Below are 13,468 nucleotides of genomic sequence, written 5' to 3' on the forward strand. Positions count from 1 at the left end.
GCCTAACTGCATACAAAACAATTAAATTCTATTTCAGGTACTTGTACAACTGTAAAGATGTTATATTACGAAGAAACACAGCTGGAAGTCTGGGCTTCTGCATTGTAGGAGGCTATGAAGAATACAATGGAAACAAACCATTTTTTATCAAATCCATTGTGGAAGGAACACCGGCATACAATGATGGAAGAATTAGGTAATAATATAATTTAACAAATTTATATTCAAATATTTTGTTTATACACATAAAAGTTTAGGTTGAATTGAAAGAATAGTTTAAGAAATAAACCTTTTGGGAGTCAAGAGGTAGTGCAGCAGGTTAAGCGCACATGGCGCAAAGCGCAAGGACTGGCTTAAGGATCCCAATTCAAGCCCCTGGCTCCCCACCTGCAGGGGAGTCACCTCACAGGCAGTGAAGCAGGTCTGCAAGTGTCTTATCTTTCTCTCCCCCTCCTCACTCCATTTCTCTGTATCCTATCTAACAATGACGACATCAACAATAACAACAACAATGAAAAACAAGGGCAACAAAAGGGAAAAAATATATAAAAATAGAAAAAAGAAATAAACCTTTTTCAAATACTAAGAAATTGAAAATTATTAGCAGTCAGTGTCTAAGAACTCTTAAGATAACTCTTAAGATAACTGTAATTTCCTCTGCTTTGAGCTTCCTAGTATTTGCATCCTTTCTAGCACATATTGTAATGATAGCATTTCAAGTGAGGAGAAAAGAAAACCTGCAGTTACAAGTAAATAAAACTGACAAATATAGCAGAAACTCGCACTGCCAAATAAAGTCTCACCAACTTCATTAACAAATCTATATATTAATTAAGTATTGTTATTTTTTTAGATGTGGCGATATTCTTCTTGCTGTCAATGGAAGAAGTACATCGGGAATGATACATGCTTGCTTGGCAAGGATGCTGAAGGAACTTAAAGGAAAAATTACTCTCACTATTGTTTCCTGGCCTGGCACATTTTTATAGTCAAATGATAAGACAGAGGGAAAAAAAAAGAAAAACAGAAAAATCACAAATAGGCCATGCTGAAAAACTGTATCTTGTCAATTTTGTATTTAAATAGTTACACTGTAAAAATGTAAAATTTAATGCCAAGTAAAGTGTGGTCTAATGACAGCCAATTACACCTCAGAAATTTAATTCTCAAAACAAACATTACTAACAGTTTTTATTCAGCGTGGAGGAATTCTCATTCTGTAACTTTTAAGTTTATATTTTTCTAATGAATAAAAACGATCTTAGAATTGTTCATATGCTCACAATAAAGTTAAAGATAGACCTTAAACTGGTATATGCTAAGGTCTGTAGTGGGTAAATTATAGACCTTTTATTTATTTATTTATTTTGAACCAGAGCACCCATCAGCTCTGGATACTGGTAGGACCTCTTTGTGCAAGTTCCATGTGCTATCACTGTTCTAGCTCCCTTGTCCCTAAGTTATAGATATCATAAAAATAACCTTAAGTCACAGAATTTTAAAATTGCACTGCTGAAAAATGCTTTTCATGAAATGAGAAATAAAAAAATTTTTTTTCCAGAAATTGTACTTGTCTTTTAGTGGGTGATACCAACCTTATTTCTGTTATCACTATTAAAAAGTTCTAATGAATTATTCATGCTTTCAAAACCAGGTTGTTATCATTACTAACAAGTAACATACCCCTGAACAGCTCACAGAATTGGAAATTGGTATATATTTTTAAATCTTGGGTAACAGAGAGGGAGAGAGACACCTGCAGCACTGCTTCACCACTCAGGAAGCTTTCTCCCTGCAGGTGGGGACTGGGGACTCAAACCTGAGTCCTTGCGCACTGTAACATGTTTGCTCAACGAGGTGCGCCACCACCTGGTCCCGAAATTTGTGTTTTCCTCAGTACAAATACAAAATGACTAATCTAAAGCTTTTGCCGCTTATTAATCATACAGACTTGATATAAAAACTCCACATACTGTTCAACCAATGAGCCTTGGAAAACATATCAGTTTAGCCCTGGATATTTAGCCCTCACAGATGGTCATGAGAAAATTCAAAGTTGCATCAGTAATCAGCGTTCCATATGCCTGTTAGAAACTACACCAATGGCAAGTTATTTCACAGAAGTCACCCAACTATCTTTAGGTTTTAATTTTCATATGAAAGGTCCCCATTTAATCCTGAACTGAAATTTACAATACTGAAAACTTATATTAAAAAGTTGCCAGATAAAAACTGTATGTGTTCTTTAGTATGCTAAGCAACAGTTCCACATAATTAATTATAAAAGACTAATTTCAAAAGTCAGAGGTGCCTTCTGATGCCGTCTGCAATGCAACTTCTTTTAAGAGACCAATATTTGATTAACTCAAGGAAACTATGGCCAACAAAGAGCCTTGGCCTTCACATACTGTAAATGTACATAGCTAAACACAGGTCTTCAAATTCCCTAAGTGATTCAATGACTCATTACTTCTTAAGGTATAAAATCATTGCTATCTTTATTTTTTAAATATTACAGGACAGAGATCTTTAACTTAACATGAAAAATTTACTTTTATTTATTTTTGGGGGGGAGTAAGGCCAACTTTGCATATGAACATAACAAGATTAAAGGTAAATTTCTTAAACATTATCCAGAAAAATAAGATTTATAGCATCTATTTCTGGTACTATTATACACAAAAGGCTATGTAACTATGCCTATTCTGCAGGTGCGACTTCAGCGTTCTCTTGTTCAGGGGCAGGCTCATTGCCAGCTTCTTTTCCTTCTTTGCTTCTTTTAGATTTTTTGTGCTTATGTCTCCTGTGACTGTCCCCTTCTTCACTTTCATGGCGACGTCTACTATTACTGAAGAAAAGAAAAGTTGTGTGCATCTTTAAAAAGTTTAGGTGAAGTTGCAACAAAAACCAACTCAGTCTGCAAACTGTATTACTTGGGAAAGAATGAATTACTTAATATCCAGGGCTCAAACAAGTCTCAACATAGCTCTGGATTTTAAGTAATTCATTCTTTCCCAAAACACATCTGGAGAGTAATCAGTTTAAATGACTTTTATACACGATATACTTGCATTACAGGCTTACCTTCACTAATATTCTAGATTTCCAAGCCCCACACATTTTACTCTGAAAAACTTCAGATCAGAAACTGAAGTAGTACCACAGGGCAAAAAGTGCTGAGTTAATTTCAATCATAATTTAATAGCTAATTTTTTTATTTTAATTTATTATTGGACAGAGACAAATTGAGAGAAGTCAGGGAGGATAAAGAGAGAGAGAGAGAGAGACAAACACCTGCAGCTCTACTTCACCACTTGTGAAGCTTTCCTCCTGCAGGTGAGGACCAGGGGCTTGAATTCAGGTCCTTGTACACTGTAGTATATACTCGACCAGGTGTGCCACCACCTGACCCCTTTAATTGCTATTTTTTTTAGACTACAAGGTAAGTCTTGAATTTTCTCAAATTTCCTATGGTTTTTTTTTTCCTGTTAAAGATTAGCTTATATGACAGAGCCCTCTTTTCCCAAAGAAATTAATGTTTAATTTTCATGTTTAATTTTGAGTAATGGGTATTATACATAGTATAATTAGACTTAGTTTTTGGTAAAGCCTATAAGAAACCAAGTATTTCAAGATTACTCTGAAATGTATTGCCGGTTATTTGGGAATGTCTGCTTTCATAGCCATAAAGTCAAATCAATTTCTCTCTTTATGTCAGAGTGATTCACCATTCTGCTAAAGAACAAACCTCCGAGAGGACTTGTGTCTTGTCTCTTCTTTCTCTCTGTGTCGTCTTTCTCTGTGTCGCTCTTCTTTCTCTCGACTCGCTCTGTGTCGCTCATAGCCTCTTTCTGCATACTCCCTATATCTATAACGTTCTTCATCACTAGAATTGTAATAGAAAGAAGTTCTCTTAATGACTGGATTACTGATCTTCAATGACTTCATACTGTGAAAGAAGAGATGTGATCTGAGTCCCAATCAGAAGCCCCCACATTAGCATCTTTTGCAGATCAGGTGCAAAGTAAATATTCAATTAAGAGGAAAACAGTTCTATTCCCAAATCAATACTACATCTAGTGTAAGAATACAAAATACATAATTATACATCATGTTAAAGAACCATTTATATTCTGTGCTTTCAGTTATAACAATATTTTTTTTCTAGTGGGATCTCATCAAATATTAATCGGCAGCTTCATTTTCTTTTATCCCTTTTAAAATGAAAAGCACATTTCTATGGTTTAGATGTCCAGCCAAATTTCTTATGTTATTTGTACAATCTTATGTACATAGCTAAGATGCTAAAAATATATTAATAATTTGACTTACAATGGTTACACATGGTTGAAAGCAAATAAAGGTTCTTAAGTTTGTCAATGATTTAAAGAGTATTCATCTAATAAAGAGGTAAAAAATGAAAAGGGGCATCAAAGCAATTTATATAATATCCACAAACTGCTTGTGGACATAGTCATATTCTAACATATATCCCCGTTACTTCATGATTTTTTTGTGTTGGTGGGGGTGGGGAGGAGAGGTATAGGACTAATCACTTCAAATGCATAAACTTATGCTGTACCTCCATTTTCTGATTTTTGGAAAGAATGAACTGGTGAGACTGGGATTGATGACTAGAGTTAGAGGATAGTCTTCCTTTACCTTCCTAGACCTGTCTTCTTTTCATGTCCTTTAACTGAAATTCTTCTCTCCATGTCTTTTTTTTCTTTCTTTCTTTTTTTTTGATGAGAGAGAGAGAGAGAGAAAGAGAGGAGAGAGAGTCACCAAAGCACCACTCCACCACCCATGGAGTTCCTCCCGATTCAGTCTTTGGTGCTCTCATGTGGTGCTAGGGCTCAAACCCAGGGCCTCACGCATGAAAAGCATGCGTATCTACCCTCTAAGCCAATCCCCCAAACCCATTTCTCCTTTTTTGCTTCACCATCAAAGTCATTTTCTACACCCTAGCATAAATAAACTCACTTAGAATGAATAAAAATATCTTTTCAAGCACTGTGTGCTGAAGAGTTTTAGTTTCTAGAATTGATAAATACAAATTAATTATCTGAATGAAACACCAACATATTAAGGAACTTGAGAGGCACAGGATATAGAACAGGTAAAAGTATAACCATATAAAAGAACAAATCAGCATAATGAAAATCTACTAACAAAAGTAATGATTTCAACAATTGTATGCTGAAAGTCATGTCATATTGCTCAACATGTTGTTACTGTCTGTGTTACATTTTAAAATGTTTCATTAAAACATGTACTAATAATATACACATATGGATACACAGCCATCTGTACATACAGATAACACGTGTACACTTTTTATCTAGTGTTTGGAAGGTGAAAGTGTGTCACCTGAAAGACAATATGGCAGTAGCAGAGCAGTGAGCTGGGCAGGCACCAAATCACACCCTGTTTCTGTCGATTATTAAATGTGCAACCCAGGGTAAGTTACTTAACCTCTCTCAGTTTTCACATGTGTAAAATTGGCAACAATCTTCTTCAGGGCTGTAAGAGAATTGGCAATAACATTTATAAAAGTGCTTGGTATAAGAGTGGGTAGGCCCTACTAACAAATGGCAGCTAACAATAAGGCTAAACATCATCAATAAATTGAAAGCTAAATTTCTTGGTACAATGACAAAACACCTCTAAAAATAATTAAAAGTTCCTTTAAAATGGTTCCAACTGGATTTATAGAATAAACTAAGGTAGATTACCTCATAATATGCCATATTTAGCCCTCTTTTCCCCTTGCCCTAGCAATCTTTTGTTAACTAGAGGTCTTTTTTCAGATTCTAAGGGTAGTCATATGATGGGAACTTAAGTACAGATGGTAGATTTGGTCTCATACACAAATGTAAAGACCCCTTCTACTACCTCCTATTCTGATAAAGAATTATAGTACAAAGACTTCTCTGGGTCTGGAAATCATTAGTGCTCATTTCAAACACTCTTCATAAGCAGCCTTCTTTTCAGTCAATAATTAAATTGCCTAAAAAACAGATGTTAAAACTGGTGTGTAATTTTAAGAACAATGACCTATAATTTGTAACATAACACATACAACTAAATGCCATATTGCTAAAATGTCAGTCTTCATAAAAAAAAAAAAAAAAAAGGTCTTTACTTATACTTCATTTGGATTTTCTAGAACACTTTATTCCTGTAATTCACAACAAAAACTCCCCCACACTTTACCTCTCTGACCTTGCACTTTCATTCACATATAGATAAGTACTGATTCCTGGTGCCCTATAACTTAAGTCTGAAAAGAAGATGTGGTTTAATCGTAAATAAACATTTGTGCAAGTATACATTAGGAATTGAAGAGCCAGAATTCAGCCATCAATTTATAAGCATATCCTTTATACAAAGAAATATTATGCACTTGGGAGTCGGGCAATAACTCAGTGGGTTAAGTGCACGTGGTGCAAAGCAAAAGGATCTCGGTTTGAGCCCCAGCTCTACCTGCTGGGGAGTTTCTTCACAAGTGGTGAAGCAGGTCTGCAGATGTCTATCTTTCTCTCCCCGTCTTCCCCTCCTCTCTCCATTTCTCTCTGTCCTATCCAACAACAACAACAACAATAGTAACTACAACAATGAAAAACAAGGACAACAAAAGGGAATAAATAAATATTAAAAAATAAATATTATGCACTCTAGCAGTTAACTGTATCATCTTTTCTACCACATTTTGCATTAAGCTATTTAATGCTCTAGAGACAACACTACCTCAAATATGCCCTTGAAAACAACAGAATCGGGGGCCAGGTGGTGGCACATCTGGTTAAGCACACATATTACAGTGCACAAGGACCCAGGTTCAAGCCCCTGGTCCCCACCTGCAGGGGGAAAGTTTCACAAGTGGTGAAGCAGGGCTGCAGGTGTCTCTCTTTCTCTCCCTCTCTACCACCCCCCTCAATTTCTCTGTCTCTATCCAATAATAAATAAATAAGCAAAATAAAAAAAAGATTAAAAAAAAAAAAGAAAACAACAGAATCATGCACTTAAGTGACTACAGATAAAAGCTCATGTTCTACCAGATAAACAAGCTTAACCAAACACTATGTATTAATATATAGCATACCTTTACTTCCTTGAGTCAACAAACTGTTAGTGTTTCTATATAAATCATACTATTATTAGTCATATTTGGGACAAAAATTAATAATTCCTACTCTGTTTCTTATTATGAACTATTCTGGCCCCAAGTTTTAAGTTACTAAATTGATCAGTGTAATAATATATAGTTAAATCTTAAAGACTAGTATCAGGGCCAGGAGGTGGTACACCTGGTTGAGTGCACACATTATAGTGCACCAGGACCCAAGTTCAAGCCCCTGGTCCCCATCAGCAGGGGGAAAGCTTATGAGTAGTGAAGCCCTGCTGCAAGTGTTGCTCTGTCTCTTTCCTTCTCTATCTCCCTCTCTCCTCTCAATTTCTCTCTCTATATCCAATAGTAAATAAAATATTTTAAAAAGTAGTACTGAGTTTTCTTCTATAGTCTCAGCAAAAGTTGTGTGCCTGCTATACAGCAGAAATGATATTAATTGGACTCCTCCCCCCCAAATTCTAATACTAAATAAAATAAAAAGGGGGGGAGCACATATAGGGATAAGAATGCTGAAACTTAAGTAATACTTCAAACACATTCACAGTATATCTCATTACATTAATCTCTGCTTACATATCTTAATTTTAAAAAATGTTTTATATTTATTTCTTTTACCTTTTGTTGCTTATTTTTATTGTTGTAGTTATTATTGTTGTTGTTGTCATTGTTGGATAGGACAGAGAAATGGAGAGAGGAAGGGAAGACAGAGAGGGGGAGAGAAAGATAGATACCTGTAGACCTGCTTCACCGCCTGTGAAGCAAACCCCCTGCAGGTGGGGAGCCAGGAGGCTAGAACTGGGATCCTTACCAGTCCTTGCGCTTTAAGCCACGTGCACTTAACCCGCTGTGCTACCGCCTGACTCCCACATAACTTAATTTTGTAAGTCAAAATTCATACTAGATAAATCCCTGAAGAACTTTTTGGACTAGGAAGTCTTAAGTTAGATGATCATATCTAACAAAAAACAAATGATTCCTAGTCAGGCATATGCTCACATCTTGATAAATTGCATCATCTCGCCAGCAAAATCAAGACTATCTATGTACCTTTTATTTATTACATACATGAAAACACATGGGATGAAGAAAAGTTATCTTTAACATGTTTCATTTTTACACTGTAATGGCATCTAGACTGATATGTTAATGATATGTCCAATTTAATGCTCAAATAGTGACAAAGGTTGATTTTTACTCAATTCAAAAACTGGCTATGTTAACTGTTTTCCCTCCATATACACCTTCATCCTTTCGAGATGCTTAACTCAAATCTACTCACTGACACAGTCATAATGTGCCAGCACTACTAAAGAATACAAAGATGCAGAAATGAAAAACGGTGGTAAGAAAACTATGCTGTAAAACAACAATATAAAATGCTTAGGGGACATATGAAGAAATTTATTTTGGATTTAGAGGAACTCTCAGATGGCAGATGTAAACTAGACTTTGGAAAAATTACCAAAAGTCTGTAAGACAGAGAGGAAAGACAAGTTATATAGTAAGTATACAACAGTGGAAATCCCTGGAGAGTAGCCAGTGAGCTGAAATTATTAGAACATGGTGTGGGAGAGAACTGAAAGGTAGACTGAGGCTAGATAGTAAAGTGTCGTGGGGGAGATGCCACAGTGAATAAATCATTGGACTCTAAAGGATGAAGTTCACAAAATTTCAGGAGATCAGTTTCCAGATTGCCAACTTTTGTATTTATAATGCTTTCCTAAATCTTAACCACCTAATGATATACTCCAACCAAAACATCCTGTCTGCAATTCTCCAACCAATCCTCTGTCTCACAATCGCATTGCTGACCTCCTATGTAATAATGGTATTCCTCTCACCAATCTTACTGTATGGCATTAAAGAGTATCTATTTTGAAGTATTCTTGTCACTCAGATCTATGTTATTCAAGGAACGTCACAGCTTTTCCACAGGGTTCTGGTTCTACCTGCCTTATAGATTTTCCTGTTAAAGACAAGGTATGGAGTAACACATGAAATATTTTGATTTGTGTCTTAGACATTCTAATTCAGCTATATTCTAGAGTGATGAGAGCTGTACTATTCTCTATCCTTGTAAAAGAGAAAAAAGAAAGAAAAAACCTTCTGAAGGCAAAGAAATGTTGGCTGGCAGCATCCTATTTTGAACTCTGTTACTACTCTGTGCTCTGTGTATCGCCAACACAGACAGGGAATATAGATTAATTTACTTAACTGAGCAGAAAAATGAAGCCAGACTTTTTTTCTGACAGGAATTGAATGTGACATTGCTGTCTGTACTGACAGTGAGGATTACCTTTTACCAATTAAGTTATATAGTAACTTTCTTCCTTATTTGGGATATGGGGAATTTTCAGCTCCAAGGTTTGTGTGAAAATAAATATTTAATACATATATAGATATTTCATTTTAGCAAAGAGCAAGTTGGAGATGGAGAAACAGAACTGTGGTGGTGGGCATGGTATGGAACTATAGTTCCATATATATAACTATATATTGCTAATAATAAATTTTATAACCCACTTCATTTTTAACTGTTTTGGCAAAGATGTGCTAAAATTGATGGTACTTCATCTTTCACCCTGAGTACATTTAAGCTAGCAAGCTACCTTTAAAAGAAAGTAACAACTATAATTTTTAGTTATTTTAGTAAGTGTTTTAAAAAATATTTTATAAATATTTATATATTTATTTACTTTTCCCTTTTGTTGCCCTTGTTCTTTTTAGTGTAGTTGTAGTTATTGTTGTTATTAATGTCGTCGTTGTTGGATAGGACAGAGAGAAATGGAGAGAGATGGGGAAGACTGAGAAGGGGAGAGAAAGACAGACACCTGCAGACCTGCTTCACCACTTGTGAAGTGACTCCCCTGCAGGTGGGGAGCTGGGGGCTCGAACCGGGATCCTTACACCAGTCCTTGCACTTGGCACCACCTGGGCTTAACCTGCTGCGCTACCGCCCGACTCCCATTTTAGTAAGTCTTAACAAAACTTTTAGTGTTCTTTCAAGAAACTATGAAGTCTAAAGACAAATACTGTATGTACTACATTGTTGAAATTTAACTGAACTTGAACTGTATTTTTAATTGCCTTATTTGAAAACAGGATCTTTGCAAATGTGAGTAAAAATGAAGCCATAACGAATGTGTTTACACCCTAATTCAACAACTGCTAGCCTTTTAAGAAGGGAAATTTGGACACAGAAAAACGACAGGCACATAAGGTGCTGCCATCTACAAATCAAGACACTCCAACTACTGCTAACGCTCATCAGAAGAAACATGACAAAGAAACTAATCCTGCTGACAGCTGGATCTAGATCTCTGACCGCTAGAATTGTGGAAGTAAATTCCTGTTGTTCTAGATTACCAGCTTGTGGTACTCTCATGGCAGCTCTAAAGAACCATCACAGTAAGTAAAATCTACTTTTACAGTTCTCTTTCAGGGAAATTGAGTCATCAGCTGATAAATTCTTAAAAGTAACTCTTCCCCTCTCTGTTAACTTTGAGAGAGAGAGAGAAAGAGAAGGAGAGGGCGATAGAAAAAGAAAACTAGTGGCACCCGCTCCATTGCTCTTGAAGTTTCTTCAAGTGCAGGTGCTCCCACGTGGTGCCAGGGGCTCAAACCTGGGTCCCCCACATATGGTAAACTATGCATTCTATCAGGTGACTACCTCTCAATCCCCAAATAACTTTTCATGTTAGACTAATTATGAAATTTTGGCTCACTGCTATAAATAAAGGCACTCAATATCTGAGAGACAGAATCACAATAAAATTTCATTCTTATTTACAAATTTTATGTGAGGGTTTCTCAGTATTTATTCATTATGTTAAAAAATTTTCTGGCAAACTTAATTCCTTTAACAATAGTACCTTTAGTTTATGTATATGCAGATTAAGTAGGGATAGGTGGTTTTCCTCTGTATTAAGGGAAACAGTGCCATTAATTTTTTCAAATTTCTATTGTATTTTTAAATATAAATAAAATCAGGGGAAATATTTTAAAATACTTAAGAATCTTATATTTATGTAGTAATATACAGAAATATGCAGGAAAAAATGACAGAATAAAACATTTTAAGAAAAATGTTTTACATTATAATAAAATTCATTTGTGGGAAAGAAATAGCTGAGAAGAATTCAAGCACAAAAAGAAATGTGAAGCTTCCAACTATTTCTAAAGAAAACCCGTTCATAGATCTAAAAAGTGAATCTTAATTGGGTCGAACAGTGGAGCACCCAATTGAATGCACACGTTACAGTGTGCAAAGACACAGGTTCAAGCCCCTGTTCCCCACCTATGGGGGAGGAAGCCTTAAGAGTAGTAAAGCAGGGCCACAGGTGTCTTTCTCCGTCTCTAACACCCCCCCATATCTGTTTCTATCTAATAAATAAATAAAAATAAATTAAAAAAACTGAATGCTTGGGGGTCAGGTGATAGTGCAGTGGGTTAAGCGCACATGGCACAAAGCACAAGGACTGGCGTAAGGATCCAGTTTGAGCCCCTGGCTCCCCACCTGCAGCGTTTCACAAGTGGTGAAGCAGATAGATCTACAGGTGTCTTATCTTTCTCTCCATTTCTCTCTGTCCTGCCCAACAACAACATCAACAATGACAACAACAATAACCACAACAATGATAAAACAACAAAGGCAACAAAGGGGGAAAAAATAGCCTCCAGGAGGAGCGGATTCATGGTGCAGGCTCTGAGCCCCAGTGATAATACCAGAGGTCAAAAAAAAAGAATGCGTATCTAGCAAATCATTATAATGTTTCATTTTGTTGTAGCCAGGGCTTCAGACTACAGACCCACTTTTTCAAAGAGATAAGAGTGAAGACACCACCGCACCAAAGGTCCCTCTAATGTGATAGAGGCTTGGCTTGAACCTGGTTTGCACAAACAGTAGACTAAATAAACTATCCATGTAAGCTACCTTGCTGGCCTAATAATTTCATTTTAAAATTATATAGTGTGTAATACTCTGGAAAATATACAATATTGTCAACTTTTTTAAACTCAAGATGAAAAATTCACATAGCAAGACAAAAACATGAGGGGGTATCAAGTTTAAATTCTATAGCAGAAGGGAACAAACAAATCTGAAGGCTGCTGCTGCTTTAGATGGTGGGAAGCCCTTCTGAATTAATAAGCCTTGATGCTTTTAAAATGGATATTCTAAAGTTACCTCCTTAAAGCATTAAGGCAATCAGTCTCATGAAATGGCTACTTAACCCCTTCCCAATTTAACCAGCTTTTCCCATGTCACACCAAATATAAATTCTTAAGACCATATGATGCAAGTGTGTACAGATTCCTGCACACTCAACAAACCTGTTGAAAACACTTGGTGTGGGACTATGATCTCGTTCCCTTTCTCTCTCTCTGGTGCGTTCTCTTTCTCGGTCCCGATCACGATCTCGGTCTCGATCCCGGTCTCTGTCTCTATCTCGATCTTTCTCTCTTCTGGCGTAGTAGTCCCACTGCTTACTGGTGTCCACAATGCTAGGCCAAGAGGGAGCTGAACCAGGAAGGTGGGGAAAGGTAACTAAGGAAAAAATTTAAAACAAAAGCTATAGTACTTATAATAAAAAGAGCGCTGAAAAATACGGCAATACTCCATGCAAAATGTTTCAACAGACTATAATAAAAATTTATTTTACAAATAAGAGAAATAACACTGAATAACCACCGTTTGGGGACTGTAGTACGCAAACAAAAGTTAACATAAGTGTAGAGGGAAACCAATGGTCAGCCTAAAAATCTATACAATTCCTCAATTCACATTGTCAAAGTTCAACATTGACTGAAATGATGTGTAATTAAAGTAGATTCATGAGTAACACAATTTTGCTTACTACAGGTCACGGCTTTTCTTATCAACATTATAATGAAGTTATACTTAACAAAATGTTATTCAAAGGCCCACTGTACTCATCATTATATTTCAAGAGTAAGAATACAACAGGGAGTCGGGTGGTAGCGCAGCGGGTTAAGCACACGTGGCACACAGCTCAAGGACAGGCAGAAGGATCCCAATTCGAGCCCGAGCTCCCAACCTGCAGGGGAGTCACTTCACAGGTGGTGAAGCAGGTTTGCAGGTGTCTATCTTTCTCTCCCCCTCTGCTTATCCCTCCTCTCTCCATTTCTCTCCCTCCTATCCAACAACAACAACAACAACAACAACATCTACGACAATAAAACAAAGGCAACAAAAGGGAATAAATTTAAAAAAAAAACAAAAACACAAAACAACAGAGAAGAGTGGTAGGTTCCCCACCTGCAAGGGGGAGGCTTCACAGGCGGTGAAGCAGGTCTGCAGGTGTCTATCTTTCTGTT

At 36.4% G+C, this 13,468-nt stretch overlaps 2 protein-coding genes across 16 annotated transcripts in view; one reads left to right on the forward strand and one right to left on the reverse strand.

The window, feature by feature from the left end:
* LNX1 (ligand of numb-protein X 1) overlaps positions 1–1,564 on the forward strand; it is a 221,676-nt gene extending 220,112 nt beyond the window's left edge. For all 3 annotated transcript variants that reach the window (XM_060188050.1, XM_007539715.3, XM_007539716.3), the window contains 2 exons: positions 38–196; positions 854–1,564. In XM_060188050.1, the coding sequence (XP_060044033.1) occupies positions 38–196; positions 854–989 (295 nt within the window). In that variant the 3' untranslated portion in view covers positions 990–1,564. The remainder of the gene's footprint in view (positions 1–37; positions 197–853) is intronic.
* A 970-nt stretch (positions 1,565–2,534) lies between these two features.
* The window catches only part of FIP1L1 (factor interacting with PAPOLA and CPSF1), a 50,730-nt gene continuing 39,796 nt past the window's right edge, over positions 2,535–13,468 (reverse strand). For 5 of the 13 annotated variants that reach the window (XM_060188053.1, XM_060188055.1, XM_060188054.1 and 2 more), the window contains 4 exons: positions 12,464–12,677; positions 4,663–4,734; positions 3,749–3,886; positions 2,535–2,848 (listed from right to left, as the gene is read on the reverse strand). In XM_060188053.1, coding sequence (XP_060044036.1) covers positions 2,701–2,848; positions 3,749–3,886; positions 4,663–4,734; positions 12,464–12,677 — 572 coding nt within the window. In that variant the 3' untranslated portion in view covers positions 2,535–2,700. The remainder of the gene's footprint in view (positions 2,849–3,748; positions 3,887–4,662; positions 4,735–12,463; positions 12,678–13,468) is intronic. The other 8 variants (XM_060188063.1, XM_007539708.3, XM_060188059.1 and 5 more) reach the window with 3 other exon arrangements.

The sequence above is a fragment of the Erinaceus europaeus genome, chromosome 3 (assembly GCF_950295315.1).
Source record: "Erinaceus europaeus chromosome 3, mEriEur2.1, whole genome shotgun sequence".
NCBI classification, from domain to species: domain Eukaryota; kingdom Metazoa; phylum Chordata; class Mammalia; order Eulipotyphla; family Erinaceidae; genus Erinaceus; species Erinaceus europaeus.